Here is a 27,244-nt window from a genome sequence, read left to right as displayed (position 1 = left end):
GCTAGAACAGCGTTCTTCAGCGCCAAATGCGGCACTTGCACCAAGGACTCGCATTTCTAGCAGCCATCTTCGTATACTTGGTATTTCTTAGTGCCGCACAAGAGGGCATAAACAAACTGGCAGCATGTATTTGGTTGGTGAAGTGCCTGGTCTGTCACCCAATAACTGCAGCCTTCGCCTGAAACAGAAAACCGCAACAAGGTAGTTCAATTATTTTGGTAACTCTACTAGTATGAATGTGTTCGTTTTGCATTCTCAAAGCAGTATACTTATTACATGAGCAATGTGCAAGTGCATGAGATGGTAATCTTGCCAATCTAAATGCATTCTGGAAATACACTCGGCAGTCAAATAAAGACGTGCGGTTACTTCCACCCGTGTATTCTATTATCGGATATGGCATCCTTGAGAGCCTTCTTTATAACCTTAAATTTTTACTAGTGTAATCTGCAGTCACACAAACGCTGTTCTCTGTTAAACTTTTCTAAACTTTACGATTTTCAAGTGACTCCAGCGAAAAAACCGGTCTACACATTGTATGACACCACTATACTAGACTGAAAAGAGTCTTTAGCAGTCCATTTACGAGTAATCATTACCAGTGCTGATGCACACCGTGAATACGGAGCCTCCTCTCTTCTGTCCAGCTCTACTTAAACTAAATTTAATGAGGAGATGTATCACTACAAAGCTGCAGCCAATCCAATCCTGCTCCGCATCACGTGGACATTAATCAGCCGCTCTTTAGTCACAACGAACAGCCATAAGATTAACTGTGTGTCACAGCACCCTGATATCCTATGCGGCGGAGAGTGAGTGTGGCAGCAACATTCGTTACCGAATAATATAATGCATTGAGAGTGTGTGTTAACTATCTAAGGCCAGCCTTATAGTTAACTGGGGTAACATTCTTTGGATACACTTCTCGCTGTGCTAAATTGGACACACAAATAAATCTTGAACGAAGGAAACACCTATAATAGTACGTTTATTACAAGGTAATACAGAGGAAAAATGAATATGCCCACAAACGCCCCAAGCGCAGGAGCCTAGGCGCACAATAAGCAGTACGAGGAAGTTGAGGACTGTGGTATGTTATCTAAGTTTCGCATATGCGAGCGATGTCAGAATGAATATTTATCTGGGACACCATCACTGAGTGCGCTGCACCAAATTTGTCACTACATTCAAAGATGCTTCTTGCTGGTAAGCCGCTCAGGTTTAGTAAGGCAGACAAAGCATTAAGCTCGCTTACCATTGTCAATGTAGCTATGTCGGAGCACTTTGCACTGCGTGCAGTCTCGAAATGCAGCTGTCAGGTTGAACGCACCATTGGGATCTGCAACATGAAAGGCGCTTTGAACATTCACAAATATTACTACCTTCTTGTTCGCTCCCCGTCTGGAGAAATGAAGACGATATGACGCACAAAAATATTAAGCGAAACAGCGATTCACTTCCCTGCTAGCTATATAGATTCCTAAAAATCCGTGCTAGCCGCAGGGCTTCATAGCAAACAGGTAAGCTTTGCTTGTTCTACAATTTTCAGAATTTTAATGCCGACGTTTACCGAGACCGGAAGAAACCAGAAAGCATACACTTTTTTCTTAGCAGCGAGAAAGCTCCGCCGAATTATCGTGTTTTATGCGTGAAAACCAAAAACACTATTACGAAGTGAGCGACACGGGATGGACTCCGGTGTAGTTTTCATCCCCTCAACACGGCAAACATCGAGATTCAAAAGCCACAGTGCTCAAAACTCGCAGGGTTCCTTATGCATTTCTCTAAGGTGACCCCCCCTCCCCGCCTTCAAGTATTCCTGCACCTAGAACGGTTTTGCACTTCCTCCTGGATCGGAGGCATTGCAAGCTTTCTGCACCTCACGTGCCTCCGCTATTGGCGCACATATGACCAAGCGACGACGTCACCGTGTGACGTCACCTTATCTCACGTCATAGTGACGTCGCTACGAGGTCACGATGACGTCACAAAATTCGGCGATTTGTGACTTCATAATGACAAAATAAAGTGACGTAATCGCATGACGATGTTTTTTGCATCACTCGTGCTGACGCCGGCGGTCACTTTTGGTGTTTGATGAGGCATGCAAGACTTTCGCCTTAAAAGACGAGATGATCGGATTGATCTATGAAAGAGGCGAGCCAAAATAGCCCATGGTGCTCTTGATCAAGATTAAAAAAGAGACCGTCAAGGGAAGGACGGAGTTTCTCTACGGCTCATGTGACTGGAAACTTTTTTTCATGCCAACACAGTTAGTTTCTCATTTGACGAGACCACTGGCGTAAGGACTAGCGTACTCATCAGACACAAGTTTGCGCTGGCCGAGCACAGCGCCAAGGCTGACATAGTTGGCGTGCACGTAAACTTCAGCCGGTGCCACTTCACTGAAAAATCTCCCGAAATGTCCCACGATAAGAGGGGACGTAGAAAGGCGGCAGAGTACTGTGTTGAATGCATTGCCTTGTGCCGAAAGGTCGGGGTTACTGCGGAGATCTGTCGAAGGCACTTTGATCGAGGCAAATTGCGGATAAAACGACAAAAAATGTGATCATAGGCCCGAAGAATCATCTGAGGTCTGTCGTATATGTTTGCTGTTCAGAAAACTCTGATGCTACAAAGTTTCGGTGAATCCGGGGGGACGCCAGGAGACGACGTACCCACAACAAGGGGTTTGAGATGATCCCAACAATATTTTTATTTGTCGGTAGACTACGGAATTTCAGGGGACCGATGGCAATACTTAGGCCTTGTTCGAGAAGCGTTCCTAATCGTGCGCTAACTCCCAATGTCATCTAACGAGTACAGGTCCATCTGGTACACCGAGGGCGCACTTTAGTAATCGTGCGTCAAAAGTGGAAGGCGCGTTGCACAATCTAAATTTCGTCCAGTTGAATTGATATCACTATAAGGAGCCAGAAAAGCTTTTCTGCCGCGGCAGCAGACGCATTGTAGGTAAAAGAAAGAAAAGTATTCTCCTCCTTCTCAACAGTCGAGGGCCCCACTTACTTGAGACAATGGACAGACGCCTCAGCGCGTGATAGTTTTCCGATACCTGCAGTCAGCTTAGAAACTTATTCAGCCATTTTCGAGCTTCAAAACAGCAACAGGGGAGACTCACTGACCATGACGCCGCGGTTGAAAGTCATTCGCGTCATTCTGCGATGATTTTACGCTCAGTGGCAGACAGCAGTATGCTGAAAGGAGGCTGGAGATATGCGTCAACTTCTAGAGCCACGTTTTAAATATGGCTTAATGAAGGCTGCCGAAGCCCGCACGTAAGCGTTCAAGCATGAAGAGAGAGAGAGGGAGAGAGAGAAGGAATATATAAAAGGTAGGGAGGTTGACTAGACTACGTCCAATTTGCTACCCTATACATGAGGAGGGGAAAACTTGGACCATCTCCCCGAAGGGAATCCTGATGGGATGCGAAGCAGCAGCGGTGCGCACGGCGTTGACACGGTTGAAAAGGGCGTCGACGCGGGTGCTGGAAGAACGGTTTGAAGCGAAACTCGGTGTAGCGTTTACTCAAGTAAACGTTTGTTTGAAACGCAAAGACATGGGAGGCGGGTTGGGTTTCGTGTAAGTTTCATTAAAGCGTTTGGCAAGACTTCGTAGTCGTTGTTTCTTCAGAGTCGAGACACGGGCGCTGGACCGGAGCAGGCGCGCGTTTCGCCTTGACTACCACGGGTGAAGCGAGAGAGAAGTGACACGTTCAGAGGTGTTGCGAGCGGGCGGAGCAGCCGGCAGCTGCGGGTGCTACGGCGAGCATGCTGCGGGTGAGGGAGAGAGTGACGTCAGCGCGCACCTGCGAGGGAAGCGTACGAGGGGAGCGTGACGTCAACGCAAAGCTGTGGCGTGACCTACTTGGCAACGCTCCAACACCTACGGCGAGGGGAACGCGTTGCGGCGCATTCGTACGGACGCACGTAACGTACGGTGTTACACACGTGAGTCAAAGAGCTGCTTCGCATCTAATAACGGAGTGAAATAAAGAGAGAAATAGAGACACATTTCACAACACACATACACACACAGTGTAACGTTTCACAGGCGGTCACTAAATTTCGTTGCCTTCAAGTACTGCAGGAGGGCTCGTGTGGCTTTCTTGACTGATGTGCTGGGAGGCCAGGCTCCCAAGACCTTTCCTTCAGTAAATGTTTGATCATCGAGTCTCCTTAAGGCACACTGGAGAGTCCGGCGATCTTCAAATCGGGGACAGTGGCACAAGAGATAGTCAATAGGCCCTACACAGTTGCAGCTATTGCACACCACATGGATGAATCTGTCATACCATTGTGATAGCTAAATGAGTAGTTAAACGCTACACCGACCCAAAGCCGACACAGCATCCTAGCGTCACGTCGAGAAATCGTGGATAGAAGTTGTAGCTGTAGAAGGAAACCAAAGTTTTCTGGGCGACGATTGGAGTTTAGCGGATACATGGAGGTGACAGGGGTGACTTGCTGGTGCGTAAGGTGTGCGTCGTTGCAAAAAAAGAAAAAGAAAGAGCCCAGGAAAAAGATGAAGTGTGTAGCCGATGCTTCAAGGACCACCAAAGGCAAATAACGTTTTATGTCAGAGTGAAAGGTCAATGCTCTAGAACGTCTAAAACGTCAATAGTATACACAGCAATACTTCAGTAATCGAGAAATTAAGGTAAATGTAGGACACTGCACCACCAGTGGGACATTCTGGAATACAAGCTAGACATGATGACGTAGTAAGGTCTCAGTACAATTGTTCACAAGTACTCAAACTACTGCCCACGAAAAAAAAAGAACATTTCATTGCATTCCGAGACGAAAAAAAGAGAAAAATTTGCATTTCGATTTGATTCATGCAAAAAAGAACTTGACGTTACCCTTGACAGCAACGTAAGTTTCGTTAATGCCGTGCTGTGCTCCGCTAAAGCCCCTTGCGCCGCTGCGCCGCAGAGCCGGCTGTCGGGCAGTGCGAGCTTGGCGAATACATCATAAGGCCATTTTTGAAAGCGGGCTGTTTGAATTGCGCTAACGGTATGCCAAGAACTAAAATATAATTTTTTTTCAAACTAAGCATTTCCTTGGAAAGACACCTGCACTACGAGGTTATATAGAATGCTATTTCAACAATACACGTCGACTTTCTGTTTGCCTTTGGTGTCGCTTTCAATGGCATCAACCGAAAGAAAGGCTGGGAGGTGTTTGCTGAAGGGAGTCGACGATCGTCTACACGGCTTAGTCGCTTGGCTTGCAGGAAAATGGGCGTATAAAAAAATATATCACAAGCATATGATCTTAAAAAAAAATGTGGAATAATGCGCAGTGACAGGAACCAGGAAGCACGTATGATGGACTATGGTTTAATCGGAATAAATTGAATAGTTGGGCTAGTAGAGACGTGACAATAAAGGGGCAAGAGAGCAGATGAGAACCAAAGTGCAGCTATGCCGGAGCAAAAAACAGTCCTGCGGGCTGAGGCGGCGACTTCACGAAAGCGGAAAAACCGGCACAAGCATGGTTTCGGCGCGGGCAACTCGGCGACGGCATGGTGAGCTCAGAGGAAGTACAAGCGTTGCCGGAATGTTTCCACGGTGCAGTAAACCCGACACGTCGACCTCGAAAGGTCGGATTCATTGTGCGCTTGCACTGCTGAGTGTACAGACAGGAAGAGGTGTCGTTACTCTTTCTAGCTTCATGAAAACTGTTTCACTCATGAGAAGCACTGAGGCGGCCACATCAAAACGTGGTGGGACGCTAGGAGGTTCGTCGAAGGTTACATCAACATTTCAGGCGGAGGAATGATAGGTATTAAAGAGTAGGAAAGGGGCAGAGTTCTTGCTTTCAGAATTTCAGGTACAAGTTTCCCGCTGGGATAGGTTGGACGCATCGCCGTATTCGTAAAGAGTAATGGCGCCTCGGTGAAAGCAATCGGAGTGAATTGAGACTTGGGCGAATCGAAGAAGACGTGTAATGCGCGCCCATTCAATTACTTCGCGGTCCAAAGCCGCGCATACTTAGCGCAAATCGTCACTTCACATAAACCCACTCTGGAGGTCGAGCGACCTTGCCTGGCAAGTAGACCTGTGCGCCGGTCAGAAATCGCCGGTATTTCCACCTCCGCCGGCGGCGCATGAACGACGCGGGGTTCAACGGATGGGCGACAGCTAGAGGTGTGCGCCGCCGTGCCGCGCCGCCGCCGCCGCCTGCTTTGGCCGCCGAAGTCCCAAGAGAGATCACGTCGCCGCCGAGCAATAATTGCGGCGCGCCGCCGTTAGTATTTTCTTTTAATCCAAATGGGGAATCCAGAAATAAAATACAGCACTTCGCCGGAGGAGCTCTTCTCGATGTGTCCATGTGATGGACTGTCCATTTCAGCGGCCGCTGAATAGCGGAAGCTCGGCGAGAAGCGCGCCCCCTGTTTCCGGTTCGTGTTTTGCAGCGCCATCATGACATCACGAAGACTTCAAACACTCTCGACACAAATGATAGGGACGGAATGCGCTTCAATGCAACGAACGCAGCCCTCAGAGATCCGATTCTCGGTGCACATGTCTTTTGATCGTGTTAGCCATCGATTTAGGTTTAATGCGGCCGCCCGTCTAACGCAGCTGTAAGGTCAGTACGCATTCTCTGCATCGTTCTCAAACATCTGGGACACATTCATAGGCAAATTCAGACTTGAAAAGTTCCTGTTTCTGTGCATTTCGTACGCTCTCTTACGCTAGGAATTTGCTGGCGGGTTCGGTGCTGCCGCGTCCTCCAGCCTTAAAGGGCGACGACCCAACCCACTGGTTAACATATTCTTGGAGTCTTGGACCTAGTACACTGTGCATAAATAAATAAAATAGATAAGTAATATATATATCTCGGTGCGTTAGTACACTTTTTGATTTCATTCTTACTCGAGTAAATAGATAAATAAATACAGAAGTAAAGAGAATGGCAAACTTAGAATATAGCTGAGCTAGTTGGTAGGTATTCATGTTAAGAAGACATGACGTGGGAACACGGACATAAGAGAAAAGTCGAGAGAGTGAACAGCTATCTCTCACGTAGACCACTACTCGCACTTGATTGGTAGGTATGGCCTCTTACGTGGGAATGCGCAGATAGATATTTGTGTCGACCTTCGGTTCTGCCGCTGTGTGATTTTTCAGTTGTTAGCGGAATTTCTGGTGTCTTGACTACTCTCCTGTGTCCGTGTTTGCACGCCCTGTTTTTTTAAAGGGCCCCTAACAGCCTCTGAAAATACAGCAAAAAAAAAATCACAGCATATCCACGGAGTGAATGATGATGAGTGGGCGAAGCTGCGGAGGTTCAACGGTAAACCGTGAATCTTCCGTGAATTCTGCCCAGTACATCATCACCGACGTGAGATCGGGCGCGTTTATACTAAAGGTTCGATGAGTTATGACGACTTGCAGCTCACTTTAATTTTACATGTACGCTGTGAATTTTCATTGTTTAGAAAACCATTGCTTGAGAAAACATCTGGCGTCTTTCGTTAAGCAGCTGGCGTCTTTTCGTTTTGCTTTAGAAGCATCTGGTGTTCTTTCGTTTTGCTTTTACAAAACATCTGGCGTCTTTCGTTGGTTTATTTCATCAATCAACGGCGTTTTGAACAAAATTTTTATTGTTTAATCACGCACAGGAGAAATCTCACCAGGCACTACCTTGGAGGTAAACAATGGCTGCTAATGGGAAGGAGAGACAGAAGAAGTCGGCTTTTAGCTAACACTTACACTTCTACTTCTACTAACGTTTCCTACTGGAACATGCCAATGGCTGCTAATGGGGAATGAGAGACAGAAGAATTCGGCTTTTAGTTAAGGCGCACGCTGCGAATTTTTTATTGTTCAACAACGCACAGGAAAAATCTCCCACCGGCACCACCTTGGAGGTCAAAGCGTAAGACTGGTTACGCACTACGACTACTACGAGTACGACTACGAGGGACGAACGGGTGCCGCCTTAACGAGCTTCGCCCCTAAAACAAAAACAACGAGCCCGTCATTTTCTCTTGGCGTTTCTTGTCTTTTGGTGCACTTCGTGATGGCATAAAAGTGATTCACGTGACATCATCAGGGTACATACTCTCGACTGGTCCATATACGAGAAATAACAGTTGTGAATTGTCTCATACTGCTTTGCTATGCAGCCGCCCACCCGCTCTTGCTTCTCTCGCACGACTATCGTGCGCGATTCACTGATTTCGCTCCATTTTGTGTGTTTGCGACCGCGCATGCAGAGATAACAGACAGTAGCCTACAAGCGCGAAATCATGATAGGTTCAACGCTTAGTGCTGACATTGTACACGTGCTTTGTGAAGATATAAGTGGCGGGGATTATATGATTCTTCCAACGGACGCACTGCTTTAAGCGGAGACGATGCAGCTTTCCAGGAAAAAGGCGAGCCCGCTTCAATGGTTTTTTGTATATCTGTTATTGCGTTAGCAATTGTATGGACACTCAGGACAGGTTTTCACCGTCGCCGTCATGTTCCGTATAAATTCTAAATCGATAACATCGCTCCGCGCATTGTATGTTCAACCCGCGAGCTCGCGAGCGTTGGCAAGGAGCATGGCTAAAGCAGAGATGAAACAAGCTGGCCATCTCCGTCACACGGAATAACATCAACCAGCGTGTGAGGCCTGCCGTCGATTGCTCCTCAAGCAGAAGGAAACGCCCCACCCGTCATTTGCTGGGCGAAGGAGCGAGAAGGGATGTCTGGGGAGAGGGAATGCGTAACTCGAGCAGCAACTGTGAACTTTGACTATAAGGGCCCGGTCGAGAGCGCTGGCACGCGCACTGTTTCGGCAGATATCCCCTAGCGAACGGCTCGTATACCTTCTACGCCCTGCGAGCGCTGTGATCTCACTGCTTCGCGCTCGGACCACTGATACGATAAACTGACCGAAAACTGCTTCTCTCCCGGGAGCGGCCGTATTGCCATACACCAATGTTTTGTAGAGTTAAGTGAGATCGGATCAAAAAGAGCTAGCTGCTAGCCCTCGTTCATGTAACATTACGGCGTGTACTTATCGCATTCACTGCGTCGCCCCCCCCTCCCCCCCCCCCCGCGCCGCGCCGCCGCTGGTCCGATGAACTCCGCGCCGCCGCCGGTGATCTTGGGTCCGGCGGACATGTCTAGCGACAGCACGGCACGGCTAAAGGGAGGGGGGAGGGGGTAGATTAGCGAGTAAGGAAGGAGAGAAATTTGTCCCTTGAATTTTGAAAGAAAATGCAGTTTCACCGAAAGGGCGAATGAGTGAATGCGATTGCAAAACAAGGGCAATGTTAAACGAAGTAAAGGATAGCAGTTAACTCTTAGATCCGATCTCGCGTAACTCTACAAAACGCTGGTATAAGGGACTACGGCAGCTCCCGGGAGAGGAGTCTGTCTTTGAAACTGATGGACGGGGGCGGAAGCACTTTTTGTGGACTTGTTTCCTTACGTCATTTCCGTTTTCCTTTTTTCCCCTCTTTCTCCGGACGGTGGATATGGACAACGCTATGTGCGGAAGATGGACCCAACGGTCCAATACGAGCACATTTTATCGCACGTTTGATCCCGGCATAACCTGAGGTGCTGCTGCATGGTCACTTTTATTCGCGATTTCGCTCACGTGTGAGCAAAACTCGATCTGGATCTAGATATCGGATCCGCATCGGCCCTGTGACACCAAAATATGGCACGGGGTGAAAGTTAGCTCGAAGGCACGCAGAAGTTTGAGCCATCGTGTTGACGGCTGTTATGACGGCGAAGTTCAATAAGAGAGAGTTCTTTGGAGGCGCGCGTAATATTTCCAAAGATCATGCGACGATTCCAAACATAAGCCTGCTGTGTTCACGAAGAACCTGTCTTGGTAACTGGATGTGCTTGAGCGCTCACCAGACGTCAGCTGAGTTTAGTCACAAATAGAGTTACTGTATATCTTGCCTTTAGGTTAGTGTATGTGCTAACTAAAGGTAGCATATACAGTTACTCTAGTCACAAACTCTGGAATTAAACTGAAACTTCTGGACAAGTTGGCTGGCTGAGTGGAGTATTAGTTATGTGCTAACAAAATTAGCATTTCAATGAGAATGCGTGGAATGTCGGCCTCGTTCTCGATCAAGCGTTGTACATATAAAGGCCGAACCATATAGAGCGTTTTGGCCGGCGTTTTTTGACGTTGCGTCCCTCGGCGTCGTCGCATCAACGTCGTCAGAGAGGGCGGCAAACCATATGAGGAGCGTTAACTCAGCGTCGCACAGTGTGACCAGAGGGAATGAACCTGACACCTCGTAAAGCAGTGTACAGTTTCCGTCAATGGACCAACAAGATATATTCCTGATTATAGCTTTTATGTCTCATTTGCAGTTCTGTGGTGCAAAAAACGAGTCACAGTGCCGCCGAAAAGTTTTTTTTTTATTGGACTTGTAGCGCCAGCTATTGGCGTTAAGAAGAACCACAAACTCGTAATATATGGCCTCCGAGCTTGAGGCTGCCGCACATCTTTGAGGCCACGTATTCGGCCAATACACTCATTCCTGCTAAGCCTACCGATGAACTTGAGTACGGCTCTCGGAAAGAGTTCGAAGATATCACGAGCGCTTTGCTGTCGAAGCTTCTAGAGAACAAACCAAGTCAAATACAAGCATCAGTTGAGAACTTAAATGCCACACAGCGCACGGCGACGACTTATTAGATTCGAGGCGGGCGGCAGCCATTTTGGCAGCAGCGACGACGCCGTTACGTAGCGGAAGTCGCTGCCAGCCGCACGCTGATTGGTTCTGCGTCCATCGAACTGCTTCCGGCGTCGACGCTGCCGCCCGTGATGTCTGGACCGTCCAGGGGTGGACGTTTCGGCCACCGTCACCGGTAGCGTCGACGTCGAGGGACGCCGGCGTACGAAACGCCGGGAAAACGCCGGCAAAAACGCTCTATATGGTTCGGCCTTAAGACATCACGTCGGTCGTATGTCCCTTCTGCTTCGCATGGGGTCTCCAGTATATTGTAAATCAAAATAATTACTAGCCGAGTACATATCATATTCAGTTTCACATTATGTTCCTTGGAAAATGGTAGTCGGTTTCTGCCATATTTCTCGATTTATTGTTCGTCTACCTGCGACACGGGAATAAAGAATGGTTGCGACATAAGACCAGCCCGCGGGCCACCGTTCCAGTTTCTTTATATCAAAACAACTGAGGGCAGGCTGGTACTGGAACGAAGACCGATGTGATGTCACACACTTATATGCCTAACGGAGAATGAGGCCGACATTCCTAGCATTCTCATTAAAATGCTAATTTCTTTAGCGCGTATTAACTAATTAATACTCCACTTACCCAGTCAACCCGTCCAGCAGTTTCATTCCATAGTACGTGACTGGACCCAGCCGACGCCTGGCGGGAGCTCAAGCTCTTTGGGAACATAGGCGGCTTATGTTCGGAATCATCGCATGATCTTTGGAAATAATATGAGCGCTTCCAACGACGAATGCATTACTGAACTTCACCGTACAAAACAGCCGTCACCGCGATGGCTCAAACTTCTGCGTGCCTTCTAGCTCGCTCGAGCGCCGTGCCATAATACCGGTGTCACACGGGCAGAATTGATCGCGATCAGGGCTGATGAGGATCGAGTTTGGCTCAGACGTCAATAATTATTTTTGAGGTTTAACGCCCCAAATCCTCGATATGATTTGAGAGACGCCGTAGTGGAGGGCTCCGGAAATTTCGACGACCTGGGGTTCTTTAACCTGCACCTAAATCTAAGTACACGGGCCTGGAGCATTCTCGCCTCCATAAAAAATGTAGCCGCCGCGGCCGGTATTCTATCCTGTGACCTTCGGGTCAGCACTCGAGCAGCATAACCACTAGACCACCGTGGCGGGTATCCATGCGACCAGACCATAACAGTGCCTTGTATACTTAGTATAAAAGGGGGTGGGAAAGGGAAGTGAGGGCGAGTAGGAGAGATGCGCGGGTTAGAGGTGGGAAAGGAGGAGTCAGATAATGAAGCATAGCATAGAACGAAAGAGAGAAATAGAGGGAATCAATGAAAGAGAGAGAAACAACTAAAGAGAGAGAGAACGAGATAGAAAGAAAGAGGAAGCGAGAAATAGGGAGAGCGAGCGAGGTAGAGAAAAAAAGGCAAGGAAGACAAAGAAAAAGAAATGCATAATGAAAGAAAGGAAGAAGTGGAAATCAACAGATACAGAAAGAAAGCAATAGAAATAGACGGACACGTAAAAAAAGACAGAAAAACGCAAAAATGACAAAAAAAGAAAGAAAGAGAAGAAAAAAAAAGAAATAGAAAAATAAAGAGATACAAAGAAGGCCGCCGAGCTCCACACTTGCTTGGCGCCACTAGTGCTAAGCTGTCATAGTTGTTTTCTTATTCCCGTTGCATAATTTTATTCTGATGCTTCTACATCACTTCTTTGTTTTCGCATGCGTCGCAAGAGTAACTTGTGTTTAGTTTTTTTCTGTTAAACACATTTCTTTGTCCTGATTTGGTCCTTGTGTTTGTGATTGTTACTGACTTAACCACTGCATTCGTTACTACTATTTCTTATCACAAAACCTGCACCTTTCCAGTGACACAGTGATATCACTATCTTTGCAAACATTGTCCAGTTGTTTCACCTAATTTTTATCTCTCCGGGTCTAATCGTGGTTGATATTGAGAGCATGTCTCAATAAATGCGGTCGAGTTTGACAACATAGTTACTCAAATGACTACGTGAAATACCTACTGTCTTCAGGCGTGACGTTCATGACGTTAGAGGTATCATAACCAGGTGATGACATAAGTCGGAATGCAGTGTCGCTGCAATGAGAAATACACGCGACAGAATACACATGCAACAGTCGCTGCACTGTTAAACCATTCTTTTGATGGGGTTGATGACTGCAGGTGGTGACAATATTATTCGTCTCGACTCCCAAGTAAGCGACAACGGCTATTTCGGCCCACCAAAAGTGTTTTAACCGGCCTTACATTGCAGGAAGCTTCCATACGAACACTGGCATGCCGAGCGTTGTTCTAGTATTTTCGCAGGCAAAATTACCACTCAATTATAAATCTGCAAGAAAATATAAAGTAGGTGGCGCAACGCAGGCACCCTAACTAGGGCGCCTCGGTGTGTCCGCCTCCTCCGCTACAGGGTGGAGGCACTGCTTTTTTGGGGGCCATCTTGGTTCAACCGATCCCGTTCGTTGTCGCTGACTGGCATGCAGCGATGAAGCGCTTTCAGTACAATGTGCGGAAGTTTGGCTCAGGTTATCCCTAATGACGGTAGGGATTACACATGTATTGTTAGTAACCAAAAGGTCAAGCATTTATTATTAAACGCGAAGTACTGCATGGCGAACCCAACGCATTTTGAGATATCTATCTGTATATCTGTCTAACTGGCCGCCTAGGTCTGCATGCTCTCGAGGCCGTTTGATTAACCTGATGTATACCAAGACAGGCATTGTTAGGTCTCGGGTCCGGCGGGTCACGTCAACGGTAGCTGCCCCCGCCGGTATACCCGTTGCAGAGAGGAAGGCGCGTTCGTACGAGAGAGAAGAGAGTCCTATTTGCATCGATGCATGATGAGAGATATCAAAAGAGCTCTTTTTACAAAAAGACTTCGGCTAATAAAGCCCCGAGTCTGCCAACACTGAGGGCCTCGAAACCGGGGTCCGCAGCTCCCACCAATACTGTGACTTGCTGTCCCGGCGTCCGGCCTCCAGGAAGGAGGCAATGAGTCACACATTGCACTCTTTGGTCGAGAAGTCCAATTGGGGAACACCACTGCACCCCACAATACACGCGCCACGCCCCGACGACTCTAATCCTGAACGTCAGCGAGGAGGAAGCCTGAAAGGGGAGGGGGGAGGTGTCGTTGACCTCGGAGAAGATGGAGACAGCTTATTTGAACACCTGCAAACTGCCATGTCTGTGTTCGGGCACGGCCGGTCTAGAGGCGCGCGCTCGCTCCTCCAGACCGGCCGTGGTTCGGGTAAAAGAAGGCAGTGCTTTGGTGAGAACCTATCCAGAGGTGCTATCCCATGCCGACAACATGCCACAAAGGGGTGTCTAGATTCCCCCGCTGTTTTTGCTCGGAACCCGTCTAGGGCGGCATTTCACGCTCGCTCGACCACGTGGGCGTAAGCATTCTCCAGAAAAAAATCCAGCCAGCTCCACTTCGCGAACACTGTCGAAACAGAGAACCTCATGCCCGTCCTTCATTAGGCTATATCGTTCTTCTATGTTTTTCAAGTCTTTAGTTCGTTGGTGCTTAGCTTGGGCCTCTCTTGCGCGAACATCGCGGTTGGCTCGGCGACGACACGCCTGTTCTCGCGTCAGCTCGCGCTGACGCTCGTCGGGCGGCTTCTTCATCGGGAGAATGAGAAATGTTCGCCATCTTGAAAGCGCAAATTCTTGAACACTGACACGCTATTTTACACTCCACTGCACCTCACCGTGACCCCATTTTGGCGCGTTTCCCGAAGGTTCACCCCTCGACATCCTCCGCCCTCACCCTCGGCTCTCACAGCATGCCTTCGACGTCCTCCGCCCTCGCCTCTCGCAGAACACGCAGCCCTCCTCTTCCTACCCAGCCTCATTCTCGCCAAACTGCGAGGCCACGTGATCACCGCTACCACATCCTCGGAGATGAAAGCCTCGACTAACAGCTTCGCTTTTAAAATGCGGCGCTCTGTGCCTCCGCCGTCCAAGCGCCGACTTATGGGAAAACCTTCTGACTGACAGACCTGATTGACCGGATCACGCACAATGGCGCCTGCCAAGATGTATTCTTGAGCCGGTCGTACAGCATGGCAGGACAAGAGCGTATGACGAACATAAATGACTGGTCATAACATGATAATCGTGTCATCCGTGTCATGTACGTCATGACATACATGGCCCGATCATGATGATCTAGCGGCTGTTTCATTAACTTGACGTATATATACCAAAATTAGCACGGCATGAGAAGAGCGTGTGACGAACATAAATGACCTCTCATAACTAGAGACCGGATTTTAGGCAAATGCTTATTTTGTTCCTTGCACTCCTATCGCGCCATTTTGATATATGAGCATGAATTAGAGGTCAAGAAGGGCTTTTATAGTGTTCAAAATAGTGCCTATAAATGCCTATTTTTGGCATTCGTGCCTAAATGCTTACAAATGCCTATAAATGCCTATTTTCAAAATTGGCGCTTATATGAACGCTATTTAGCCTCACGTTTCGGTCCCGGGTGCTGTTTGAGAGTGTTATTCATGTAACCGCGTAAGATTGACTGTTGGAAATTATGGGGTTCAACCTAGTCTTCTAGTTCAACCAACCAACAACCGCCAGCAGCAGTGAAGCGGGACACGCCGGCCAGCATTCGCCGCCGCGCTGGCATGGCCCGAGTGGTTGGCGAATGCGAAACCGCGGAGAGCCGTCAGCGGAAAGAAGAGTGAAGAGCAAAAAAAAAAAAGAAAAGAAAAGTGTGATGTGCACGCAGTTTTTGTTTTGTTTGTAATGTACTTTTTTAAAGTGTTCACTGCGGTAGCGTAGACAGAAATCTTTTGCAGGGGGGGGGGGGGCGACAACCATACTTTATATATGTTCGTGCATGCGTTTGTTTCTCTGCGTGTATTCAACACACGCAAAACTGTTTAGGGGAGGGGGAAGGATGACCCCACCCCCCTCCGCCTGTCTACGCCAGTGGTTCACTGCCAAGGGAGAAATTGGCTCTACGCAATTCGACCCGGCCAATAGAAGGAATCCCTCCCTTCTGGTCTTTTAGCAATCTGGCTGTCTGCTCCTGCTCTGCACTTCTCAGTCATGCCGGAAAGACACTCAGGAGTGTGTTGATTCGACAGTGGACACTTGACTCACTCTGCAGAACACGGGAGTGCGAGCCGTGCGGGACAAAGCAGGCTATTTTCAAATGTTGGCGCCTTTGTGCCATCTTGAGCAATAACATTTTTGTTTTCCTGTCGTAGATAGAGGTCGCGCACGTATTCGTTTGAAATTATCTGCATTTATGTGTAATTTTATTGTGCCTATATTTACGATTTTGGAAACCTAAAACATTGTTTTGCGTGCCTATTTTCGGCGCCTAAAAGCAGCTTTTTCAGTGCCTAAAAATCCGGCCTCTACTCATAACACAACCATCATGTCATGCATGTCATGTGCGCCACCACATACATGGCACGGTCCTGGTGCTCTAACGGTCGTTTTATTGAATTGATATATACAAAAATTGGCATGGCATGACAAGAGCGTATGACAAACATAAATGACTGGTCATAAAATGAAAATCGTGTCATGCATGTTATGTAGGCCATGACATACATAACCAGGTCATGGTGCTCTAGCGGCCGTTTCGTTAAGATGTATCCCGAAATTGGCATGGCATGACAAGAGCGTATGACGAACATTCATGACTGGTCATAACACGAAAAAAAATATGTAATGCATGTCATGTACGTCATGACATGTGACCCGGCCATGGTGCTCTAGCGACCGCTTTGTGGCAAAATGAAGGTCACGAAGTTCAGCAAAAGTTGCACAATCCCACTTCAACATCTTGATTCTTTTAGGCTGGCCAGTTCAAATACGCACGCAAGGTTCACGAGGATCCGAAACAAAGGCCAAACCGCAACAATAAAGAAAGCCGCAAGCGCGTTGGAAGGCGCAAGCACGAAGAATAGACAAATCCTTGCACCATCCACTATTCCCATGGTTGCTTAAAGATCGCGGCGTCAGAGTTCCCTCGAGTAACTAAAGTGGATGCTTGGTCACGTTGCTACGACATAGCGGTCTGCGCAAGTATATATTACACGCTGTAGAGGAATAAACATTTGTAGTAAGTCAGCGTTGTTTGTTTTCCTTTTTCTGGTGAGCCGTTTTATAGCGCCGGTTTCTTTACGCTATGTCCCTCTAGTAATTATTGTAGGAAACTCTATGTGCACAGTCGCTCAAACGTGCGCGAGCGGCGATTTCCTGTGCGTCCGCGCCATTTGATGGAGCCAAGTTGCAAACACGGCGAGGGTAAGCGCATGCCTATAAAGCGGGCTCAGCTGGGGCCATCGTTTGCTACTGTTCCTTCTTAAGGACCTCACAACACATCAGCACACATCCCGCGAATAGGCACCGTAAGTAAGCGAATGGTTTTGTCCGAATTTTGCGTTCCGGAGATGGACGCTGCAGCAAGCAATAGAGCAAATAATTAACCGAAGAATGTGGTTCATTTGAAGTGCGCTAATATGTGTCGGCGTCCTTCAAGGAACAGGCTAGCAGACGGTGGGCTCAGCTGTTCGTGCTTTGTGGGCATGCGCCTACCCTCGCTGTGTTTGCAACTTGGCTTCGTCACATGGTTCTGACACACAGAAAATCGCCCCACCACGGTGGTCTAGTGGTTATGGCGCTCGACTGCTGACCCGAAGGTCGCGGGATCGAATCCCGGCCGCGGCGGCTGCATTTTCGATGGAGGCGAAAATGTTTGAGGCCCGTGTACCTAGATTTAGGTGCACGTTAAAGAACCCCAGGTGGTCGAAATTTCCGGAGCCCTCCACTACGGCGTCTCTCATAATCAAATCGTGGTTTTGGGACGTTAAACCCCAGATATTAATTAATTATTAACACACAGAAAATCGGCGCTCCCGCTCGCTATATTAAACATTTGGGCCGCTGTACGCTCAGTTGGGTACATTGCAGTCCCAAAGGAATGCTTTCTAGGTTGCACAATGTACTTTTTTCGCTGTTGGGTGCAAAAAACTTCTGCGTTAAAATATGCTTGCATCTTTCTTAAGGTGTCATTCACCCAGCCGTCAAACGCTCCGTCGCGTCACTGGCACGGCACGGCGTTTCGTTAGGGGCGAGGATTTAGTAGGTTTCTCCTCAAAAACGGGTTGACAATGACGTAGAGCGCCGTTGTAAACCGTTTTTGAGGGGAAAATGACTAGGAAATCCTCGCCCCATTCACATGAAGACTAGATAAGTGCGATGATGATATCCACTTTTCAGTGGAAAATGATACAGCCGTTAGTCAAAAGATGATGAAGATGCCTTACGTACAGCTCTTCGCCTTCTCCGAACTCGAACAAGATTGGAATGGCGCCGTCTTTAGTGTCGCCGGATTGGCTGCCACGAACGCATTTCGCTTTGCCGCCGAAATACTTGTCCTCTTCAAAGTTCCTGTAGATCTGGTACAAGGTTCCTTGGAACGGAAAACACTGTTGGAAGATTAAAAGCATATATAGAGAAACTGTGTTTGTATTTCCTTAAACTTAATTCTTGCGCTCGTCTGTATAGTTTGTGTGGCACTGCCATATTTTTTGCTGCATGAGAAGCTGCCTTCCTAATTAACACCTACAGCGCACAAAAGCTCACGCTCCCAAACTCACGTTCTGCCTTCTTTGTTCTATTTGCATATCCAATGAAAGTAAATGTTTTTAACGGCCGCTATGATACGAAAAGATTCGGCAGATCCCACGCGCTTTGGGAATCAATGTAGTGCGAAGCAGCCAGCAAAGAGCTGGATAGATCGCCTTGTTTGTATTTGAGGCAAATGAAGTCATTCTGTCATGGCATCTAGTCCACTATATATTGCAAGTTTGTGGCGCATGCATGCGTGCATGTACAGTATGGTATATGCCATACTAATGAAACGTAAATTCTGGTGCATAAAATGCATGACCAGTCATTTATGTTCGTCACCCACTCATGTCATGCCATACAAATTTTGGTATACTACAGTTAACAAAACAGCCGGAAGCGCACCAAGCCAGTGTCGTGTAAATCATGCCGTACATGACACACATGCCCTGATTTCCATGTTACCACCTGTCATTTATGTTCGTCATACAGTCAGGTCGCGCAATGCCAATTTTGGTGCATATGAAGCTAGCGAACCGGCCGCGAGCGCACTGTGAGGATGGCATCTAAATCATGTTGTACATGAAATGCATGTCATGATTGTCATGTTACTACCTGTCATTCTGGCGCGTTTATTCGACGTAGAGCAACAGGGCTCTTACCAAACGCATCGGTTGGGCTTGCTTTCAAAGGGGAAAGCGCGCGCACTTCTTTCCTGGTCTGTGCCTCTGCCTTGGCATATCACCAACTACTACAGGTGGCACTATTCCCTCCTCCGGGAAAAATAGCATCGCCTCGATGTTGCAAGGTAGTAAGAAAACAAAAGATAAATCAGCTTAGACAACGCGAAAGGAGAAAAGTGGTGAAATGTTACGCGCGCACTGCCAATGAACAATGAGGCGATGTCAGTGGCACAAATAGAAAGAAACAAAAGAAAATGAATGGTAGGACAAATTATGAACGCGCAAAAAAAAAACTTCATGCGCACGACATGAACTATGCCGGAGCTCGGTTGTCTTCATTGTGTTCGTGTTAACGACGCAGTGTCCGGAACCACTTCGTAGTTTACGTCCCTCACTCGGCGTAACACTTTATACGGACCGAAGTATCTGCGTAGCAACTTTGTTCGTCGCAGAGGCACCTGCGACGAACAGGGGTCCACACCCAAACTTGGTCTCCTGGACTGTAGGACACGGCTATGTGGCGCACATTGTAGCGTCGTGTATCTGCCTGTTGCTGCAGACCGATTTGCAGCCGCGCGAGCTGGCGAGCTTCCTCGGCACGCTCTGCAAATTCTTCAGCGTCAGTTGTTAACTCATCGGCGTCTTGACAAGGAAGCATAACGCCCCGCATCATCTGAACTTCGCGGCCGTAGAGAAGGCGACATGGTGTGAATTGCGTTGTGTCTTGAACGGCGGTGTTATATAAGCGAGCGTCACGTAGGGCAAAATGCGATCCCATCTTTTTGTTGGACGTCGATGTACATAGAGATCATGTCTGTGACTGTCTTATTTAGTCGCTCGATAAATTCGTTGTTCTGAGGACGGTAAGTAGTCGTCTTTCGATGTTTAGTATTACTTAGCCGAAAATCTTCACCCATAAGCTGTGCAGTGAACGCTGTCCCTCTGTCTGTTATTACTGTAGAGGAAGCACCGTGACGCAGTACGATGTGGCACATGAAGTACTGTGCTATCTCAGAAGCCGTGGCTCGTGGGACCGCCTCTGTCTCGGCATACCGTCTCAAATAGTGAGTTGCGACAATCACCCATTTGTTACCGTCGGCAGACAGAGGAAAAGGGCCGAGAATGTCCACGCCGACTTTGTCAAAAGGGCGGACTTTGTCAAATGACTTATGAGGAGGGTCCACTGGTTGAAGTAGCCCAGCCGGCTTACGGGATAGTGTCTTACGGTGCTGGCATTCACGACAGCCTTTGACGTACTGTTTGACGCTTGCCGAAAGTCGGGCCAATAGTAAGTGTCGCCTACTCTGGCTAGTGTTCGTGGTTTGCCTAGGTGGCCAGATGTGGGCTCGTCATGACAAGAGAAGAGGACGTCGTCCCGCATGTCCTTTGGAACGACGAGGAGGTAAGCGCGGCTCGTTTAATGGATGTTTCTCTTGAACAGGACATTGTCTCGGAGGCAGAATGACGTCAACACGAGGGATAGATGGCCTGGTATAACTACCACCCTCTAAATAATCCATGTGACCGGTCGAATTTCTTCATCGTCTCGCTGCCGTCTGCTCAAGTCCGATGAGCTAAGGTCGCCCAGGAAGCCGTCATCTTCCTCTGCTTCCTGACTGATGCGATGAATGGGTGCACGCGACAGTGTATCAGCGTCTTCGCGCTTCCGGCCAGACTTATATACGACTGTTACATCAAATGCATGCAGGCGCAAGCTCCACCGGGTAAATCGTCCTGAGGGATCACGTATATTTGCTAACCAACAGAGGACATGGTGGTCCGTCCCCACTTTGAATGGACGACTTCAAAGGTAAGGGCGAAACTTTGTGATCGCCCATGCTACTTCGAGACACTCTTTCTGTGTGGTCGAGTAATTCGCCTCGGCACGAGACAGGGAACGGCTGGCCAGATGCACGGGAGTGTTGACTGGCACTGGGCTTGTGGTGCAGCTTCCAGGAGGGGTCTGCAACATCTGTGAGGGCTACAACTTGTCATGTCGCTTCAGTGGTCCAGGCAGGATTTATTCAACGTACAGCAACAGAGCTCTTACCAAACGCGTCGATTGGGCTTTCTCTCAGAGACGCTCGACGTCTACAAAAGAAAATTCGACGTCGAATGGATAAGCTGGAGGACCAACGGTGGAAGAAATTTTGAGAATCACTTGTTCCTCGCAAGCCTATGTCCCTTATATGGAGGAAGGTGTGTGGGCTTGGCTCGACTCCACAACGACGATATCTATTCAGCACACTGGCTCTCCAACAAAGCCGCCTGCAGGTTGATATTGGCGAAGATTTCTGCGTGAGGATTGCGGGCAATGTAGTCAACATGAGTGACGAAGTTCACGGTGAAGTTCCTGTAGCGCGCGTCCCTGAACTCAACGTGCTTTTCTCACTCGAGGAATTGGATGCGGCTCCATCCACCTGCAGGCGCTCATCGTCACCTAGGCCGGACGGCATTACATACCCTGCTTTATGCCATCTTGCAGGAGGCGGCCGAGACCAACCACTGAAATGCTACAACCAGTCATGGAATGATGGTGTCTTTCCTGAAAGGTGGAAGTCCAGCCGCTTGGTACCACTTCTCAAACCTGGAAAGTCGCCGCTTGACCTGGCATCGTACCGATCCATTGTCCTCTTAAGCTGCGTTGGGAAAGTAATGGAAATAACGGTACTCACACGCCTCGAGTGGTACCTGGATCACTGCAATATATATCCAGAGGCTAAGGCTGGGTATTGAAGAGGCCGCTCATCTATTGATAATATCATCGACCTTGTGACCTCTGTGCAACAACAGAATTACCTCAAGCGCATCTGGGTTGCCATGTTCCTCGACGTAAAAGGTGTGCAGGACAGCGTAACGCACAATGCCATTCTCGATGCCTTGGAGAATATTGGAATCGGTGGAGAAATGTTTCCATGGATTTGAAGCTACCTATTGAGAAGATCCTTCTTCCTGCGTACCACAGAAGACCGCACTGTTGACCACTACACTACTCGTGGCGTTCCGCAGGGCGGGGTTCTCAGCCCTACTTTGTTTAAGCTCACGATCATTGGACTTGTCCAGGTTCTACCTCGTTCAGTCAACCTTTCTGTATATGCTGATGATATATGCATCTGGGCTTCAGCAGTAACACGACCCCAGGTACGTGCACGGCTCCAAAAAGCAGCAAGAATGACATCGATGTATCTTCGTGCTCGAGGCCTCAGAATTTCCACTTAGAAGTGCGCCTTTGTCCCTTTTACCCGCAAGGCCATGATCTGTTATCCCGCTTCCATCGACAACGTAGAGATTTCGTATATGAGATGTCACCGATTCTTGGGCGTCATTATCGACAGAGGTCTTTCGTGGAGTGCACACATCTCGCACTCAAGAAAAGGCTTGCATCTATGGCACACGTAATGAGATTTCTCGCGGGTAAAACGTGGGGCACATTCGTGTCATCTATGCTTCAACTGTACCGATGCCGACACCGGAATTTCTGCGAAACGAGCTCTTTCACGCCATTGCGGGCATGACGTAAAAGTATCTACCTATGGATAGTGGGGGCCTCGGCGAGTAATACGTAATGCCTGCCTGTACGCGGTGTCGACTTGACCGCGTATCTCAAACCTCACCGCAACGAGCTATCCGAGGAACGTGATGTACCAGCGACTCTCTTTCCTTTTAATTTTATTTTATTACTACTCCTGCTGTTGGCAAACGTACTACACCGCCGTTTGCTCCGTGCAAAAACCGTTGAAACTTGAACGCTTGAGCTCGAGCTTGCGCGCCATGTCTTATTGCGACAAAGAAAATAACGCCAAAAGAACAATGAATTCGTTGTGTTGCACTGCGTCAGCAATCATGCGGAGTGCGACGATCGTTAACCAGCAAGCATTACATAACTTAATAACAGCGATTACTGCCTAACTTTGTGACAGGCTTCGTAGCGCTGGTGCTGTATCCGGTGTATCTATGCGCGCGGCCGTTGTGTGACGTCAGTTGAAAACGCGGAATTCGGATATGCCGGTCGGCTCGCCGCGCTCGCCTCCTCTCGCTTTGTTTCGTGCTGTGGGAGTGCCGTGACTCGCGGAAAATATGAACGCAGCTGTGAAGAAGCTACGTCGCGGCATGTTCAGCACTCATGGAGCTGCATGCAAGTACTACGTTTCTCCGGAGTGACTGCCAGTGGCTCTTATACGCGGAATAACGTTAGGCCTAGTCCCGGAACATTTCCTGCAGGGAAATGGACGTCTCAGTTTGGATGCGAGACTCTCGCAGCTTCATTTCTGCTTAGATGGAGAGACGGACGCGATCACCTTGATGTGTGTTTACCATTCCTTGGATTATCGGATTCTTTAAACTACAGGCCTCTGTCCTTGTTGAAGGTAAGTTCATTTTCTTTATCTTTGTACACTTATTCGAAAACCATGAAAAACGAAAATGCGTGTTTTGTTGCATCACAGGCTACATGTGCGACATGTTTTAGAAGTACGGGACTGCGTAATTTTTGCGGCATGCGTGATTACACTTTCACAATTTAAATGTAGGTTACGATTTCCGTTCACTTGCGAACGTATTGACTTTTATTGGCCGCGCTTATTAGATCGTGTTTCAAGGTATATATTAACGTTTACGTTCGAGCGCCTCTACTACTAGTGTACTAGTGTACTATAGTGTACTATTCTGATTGCAAAGCTACTTTGCGCTGTTTGCGCTATTTTAGAATAGTTTCGAATATGTGGGGGTGCACGTGTTTAAAGTCGTGTTTTATGTAACAGAAGTTGGGCGTCTTTCTAGTGTCATGATGCTACTTTGCCTTGACTGTTTCGACGCGCGCCTTTAAAGTTGTCGTTCTCCCGCGTGTCGCTTCAGCCTGGTTAATTGTAGCATGTTCGCCCCTTTGCAACCGGCAATGTTATAGAGTTTTCGCCTGTTCACACCGCCCTCTTCTAGGTACGAACTTATGCAACAATTTCCTCTTCTCACATATTTTTGCAGGTGGGATTCACCCTTTATATTTTGCAACAAGAGCTACACCAAATAAATTATGGCTTTCATCTCTGATGGTGGGGTTATTTGCAGTTTAAGGATAGATGTCTGCACATTTCGGTTTCTTTTCTTTCCCCTGGGCTCTCGAAAGGAAAACGAAAGGTTACAACACTTATAAAAGAATTGCCTACTCCCAGTATCTGTGAGTGTGTCATTTAGTTTACTTATGTGCCCGTGTCCTGGTATTTTATTTCTCGCCCAGAAAACCTTGTTTTCAGGTTTACGCGCGTTTTGAAGAATTGAAGCGTTATAGCAGGCGATAAAAAAGCTTTTGCTATTGCAGTTTTTGAAAGCGCGATCTCCTTCCGTGCAGTTGTACCTTACCTACTGTAATTCAGCTGTAGTGAAAGTAAACTGACCTGATTTAAGTTATCCTTTTCTTTTTGTGCACATGTAGCTTGCTGTTTCCCGTCCAGGGTGAGTTGGCACAGTCTGCCACAATAACACTCGAACTGTGCAGGCCTCCTATAGTTCTTTATGCAAGCATACAGCTGCAGTGCACATGTACAGGCAGCTGTGTGCTCATATAAACCCACGAGAGTGCACCCAGCAGCTTTTATTCAAGTTACGAAAAGTGTATATGAACCCCAACATGCAATGGGAAAGTGCAATACATATTGTAACCAACTGTCTTAGTAGTCATTCTTCAAGAGGTCCTATATAAGACCTTTTGAACAATGCCTACTCAGGCACGGGCCTCAGTAGTTCTGAGGCACGTGCCTCAGTAGTCATTGTTCGTACAGAGGTATCGTCTTTCACTTGTATGTCAACAAAAATTCAACAACTATTAAGACATACTGTAAGTGTACTTTCAGTACATCATCAAATTTCAATTCTACTTCAATTGTAGCTCAATAATTATTCAACAGAACAGTCAGGAAGAATTCTCAATCCACAATGTACTTTAAGTAACAAGTCCTCTGCTATTCAACAACTTCTCTGTGAATAAAATTGTAAAATTTCAGTGGCCAATTTTATATAGATGTCAACATTGAAATGAATGATTTTTCAATGGACGCACAACTACTCTTCAATACAATATGTCAACATTAACAAAGTTTTTCAATAATTTTCCTTTCTCAATAAGATTTTTTATAAGGGTGAGCGCAATCGAGATAAGTAAATATATTTTTGCTGTATGCTACCAGTTGTAATATAATAATAAATGCTGGTGTTTTACGTCCCAAAACCACGATATGATTATGAGGGACCTCGTAGTGGAGGGCTCCGGGAAATTTGACCATATGGTTTTTTTAACGTGCACCTAAATCTAAGTGCACGGACCTACAGCATTTCGCCTCCATCGAATTGCGGCCGCCGCGGCCGGGATTCGATCCCACTACCTTCGGGTCAGCAGCCGAGCACCATAACCGCGCGACGACCGCGGCGGGTTATGCCGCCAGTTGTGAAGAAAACTTGTTTGAGCGAGTTCATTAAAGTACGTTCACTAATATGTTCAGGCATTTGTCTTAAACCTCGCGCCACTGCACTAGGTACGTAGAGAGATAGAAAGAGCAGAGGAAGGCAGGGAGGGTAACCAGAAGTTTGTATCCGGTATGCTACCCTGCACTGGGGTTGGGGAATAGGGGGTTGAAAGCGAGAGAGAGAAAATAAATAATAAGGGGGGAAAACAATCACAACCGCACACACACGAGAGCGTTCCGCTCAGAGGCGCTTTGACGGGCCAGTGGATCGCAGAAATTCCTGTGAACACTGCGGCAATGAAGAAACAATTCGGCATGTTCTGTGTGACTGTCCGGAGTATAGCACACAGAGACAATCTCTTTGCCATGCTTTCAACAAGTTAGACGACCAGCCTCTATCAGAAGAAAGACTACTACGCCATCGTCCGTACATAACGTCGCAGAAGAAGGCTTTACTAGCTACGTAAGCTTGCACAGAGGCAGCGAGGTGGTCGCAGGGGAAATGTTTGGGGCAGGCGTATCTATATGCTTGCAAAGGTTGCTGGATGTCGCTATATGTCCCGTGCATCACCTTTAAAAAACAAAACAGCCTAGAATTCATGATGTCTTGCGCAACACATTTCAGTTTATCCAAATTTCTCTTAGCCACACATATCACAATTCACAGTTCAACCCAATATAACGGGCGAACTAGGATGGACCGAAGCACTTGCGCCCTGAATATCTAATGCGCTCGCGTGAGCAAAACGTTACTCGCGCTCGAGTGTTGGACACTCTTGCGTTTTAGCCCATGCACTAATGCACTAATGCGTTACGTTATGCGTCCAATTCGGAACACAGTAATATGTGATGTTCAATGTAACCAAAGGCATGGCAGGGCACACAAGGTATCGATGTGCTAAGTCTCGTCTGGCGCCGTCACTGTGCAGCTTGCGCTGGCCCTGTGCGGATACGATCAGGGAGAATGACATCAGGTCTGTTAGGTCGCTTAACCTCGTAAGTTGTTGCGGTTGGGACTACACTGACCGAAAGCGGCCTAAGTGTCGTTTTGCTTTTTTTTATGTCACGAGGAACGTTCTTCGTCTACTTGAGGTGCAACGCTTTGCGCGCAAGCCTATCAGCGGCGCCGTTGCCTCCTAGTCGAATGGGTAAATTTACCCACTGCAGGTAGGTGTTACATCCAATATATTGTAATCTGCTAGATACACTTGTCAAGGAGAAGTGCTGAGTGAAGTTGCTGCAGCGCAGCTTTGCTGTCTGAAATGAGAGCAGCGGGCGGACGAGTTCGGTATTTGCAAAGCTCTTACAATGTTCGGCGAGGACTGCGAACAGTGGCTGTTGAAGGTAAGTACTGAGTACGCTATTGAAGCCTTCAAGGGAGCCTATTTACCTTTGATTCGTCTTGATAAACGCCCAACTCAGGCTGTCTTTCAGGAAATTCTTGAGCCCGCGCCAGGAAAACAGTTACAGTGAAGGAAAGGACGACGACAGTTGCAGAAGGAGCCATTTTTACCTGATCAGCTTTGACTTGTGGAGAAGAACCGTGCGCTACGGGTAAGGGGGCCGAATAAACAAAGCGCCTGCTAGACGTGAGCCGTAGGATGCCGAAAGGATGAAATGGGTGATCGTCGTCTCGTGCGCTCGCTTTTTGAAGGTAAAAAACCTGGTGATTTTTTTTTCTTTTTGCCTGGCCGCTTTACAGCTGCCGGATGCATGTCTCGTAACAGGTGGATGAACTGTTAGAG

The 27,244-nt window shown here is 47.8% G+C and overlaps 1 protein-coding gene across 1 annotated transcript; it reads right to left on the bottom strand.

Annotated features, from left to right (window-relative positions):
• Positions 1 to 27,128, bottom strand: LOC119391072 (uncharacterized). The gene is made up of 5 exons (XM_037658756.2): positions 26,890 to 27,128; positions 18,062 to 18,219; positions 12,750 to 12,823; positions 1,256 to 1,339; positions 1 to 178 (listed from the first exon to the last, which is right to left on the bottom strand). The coding sequence occupies exons 1-5, from the start codon at positions 27,004 to 27,006 to the stop codon at positions 57 to 59; spliced, it is 555 nt and encodes a 184-aa protein (XP_037514684.1). The 5' UTR covers positions 27,007 to 27,128; the 3' UTR covers positions 1 to 56.
• Positions 27,129 to 27,244: the final 116 nt, after the last annotated feature.

The sequence above is a fragment of the Rhipicephalus sanguineus genome, chromosome 4 (genome assembly GCF_013339695.2).
Source record: "Rhipicephalus sanguineus isolate Rsan-2018 chromosome 4, BIME_Rsan_1.4, whole genome shotgun sequence".
NCBI classification, from domain to species: domain Eukaryota; kingdom Metazoa; phylum Arthropoda; class Arachnida; order Ixodida; family Ixodidae; genus Rhipicephalus; species Rhipicephalus sanguineus.
The sequence above is the reverse complement of the archived record's forward strand: the minus strand, read 5'-3'. Positions and strand labels throughout refer to the sequence as shown.

Coding starts and splice junctions, on each gene's coding strand:
- LOC119391072 (XM_037658756.2), bottom strand. CDS start 27,006: ATGGCTCCTTCTGCAACTGTCGTCGTCCTTTCCTTCACTGTAACTGTT. Junction 18,220..26,889: donor TTTATCAAGACGAATCAAAG/GTAAATAGGCTC, acceptor ATCTTCCAACAG/TGTTTTCCGTTCCAAGGAAC. Junction 179..1,255: donor ACATAGCTACATTGACAATG/GTAAGCGAGCTT, acceptor TTTCTGTTTCAG/GCGAAGGCTGCAGTTATTGG.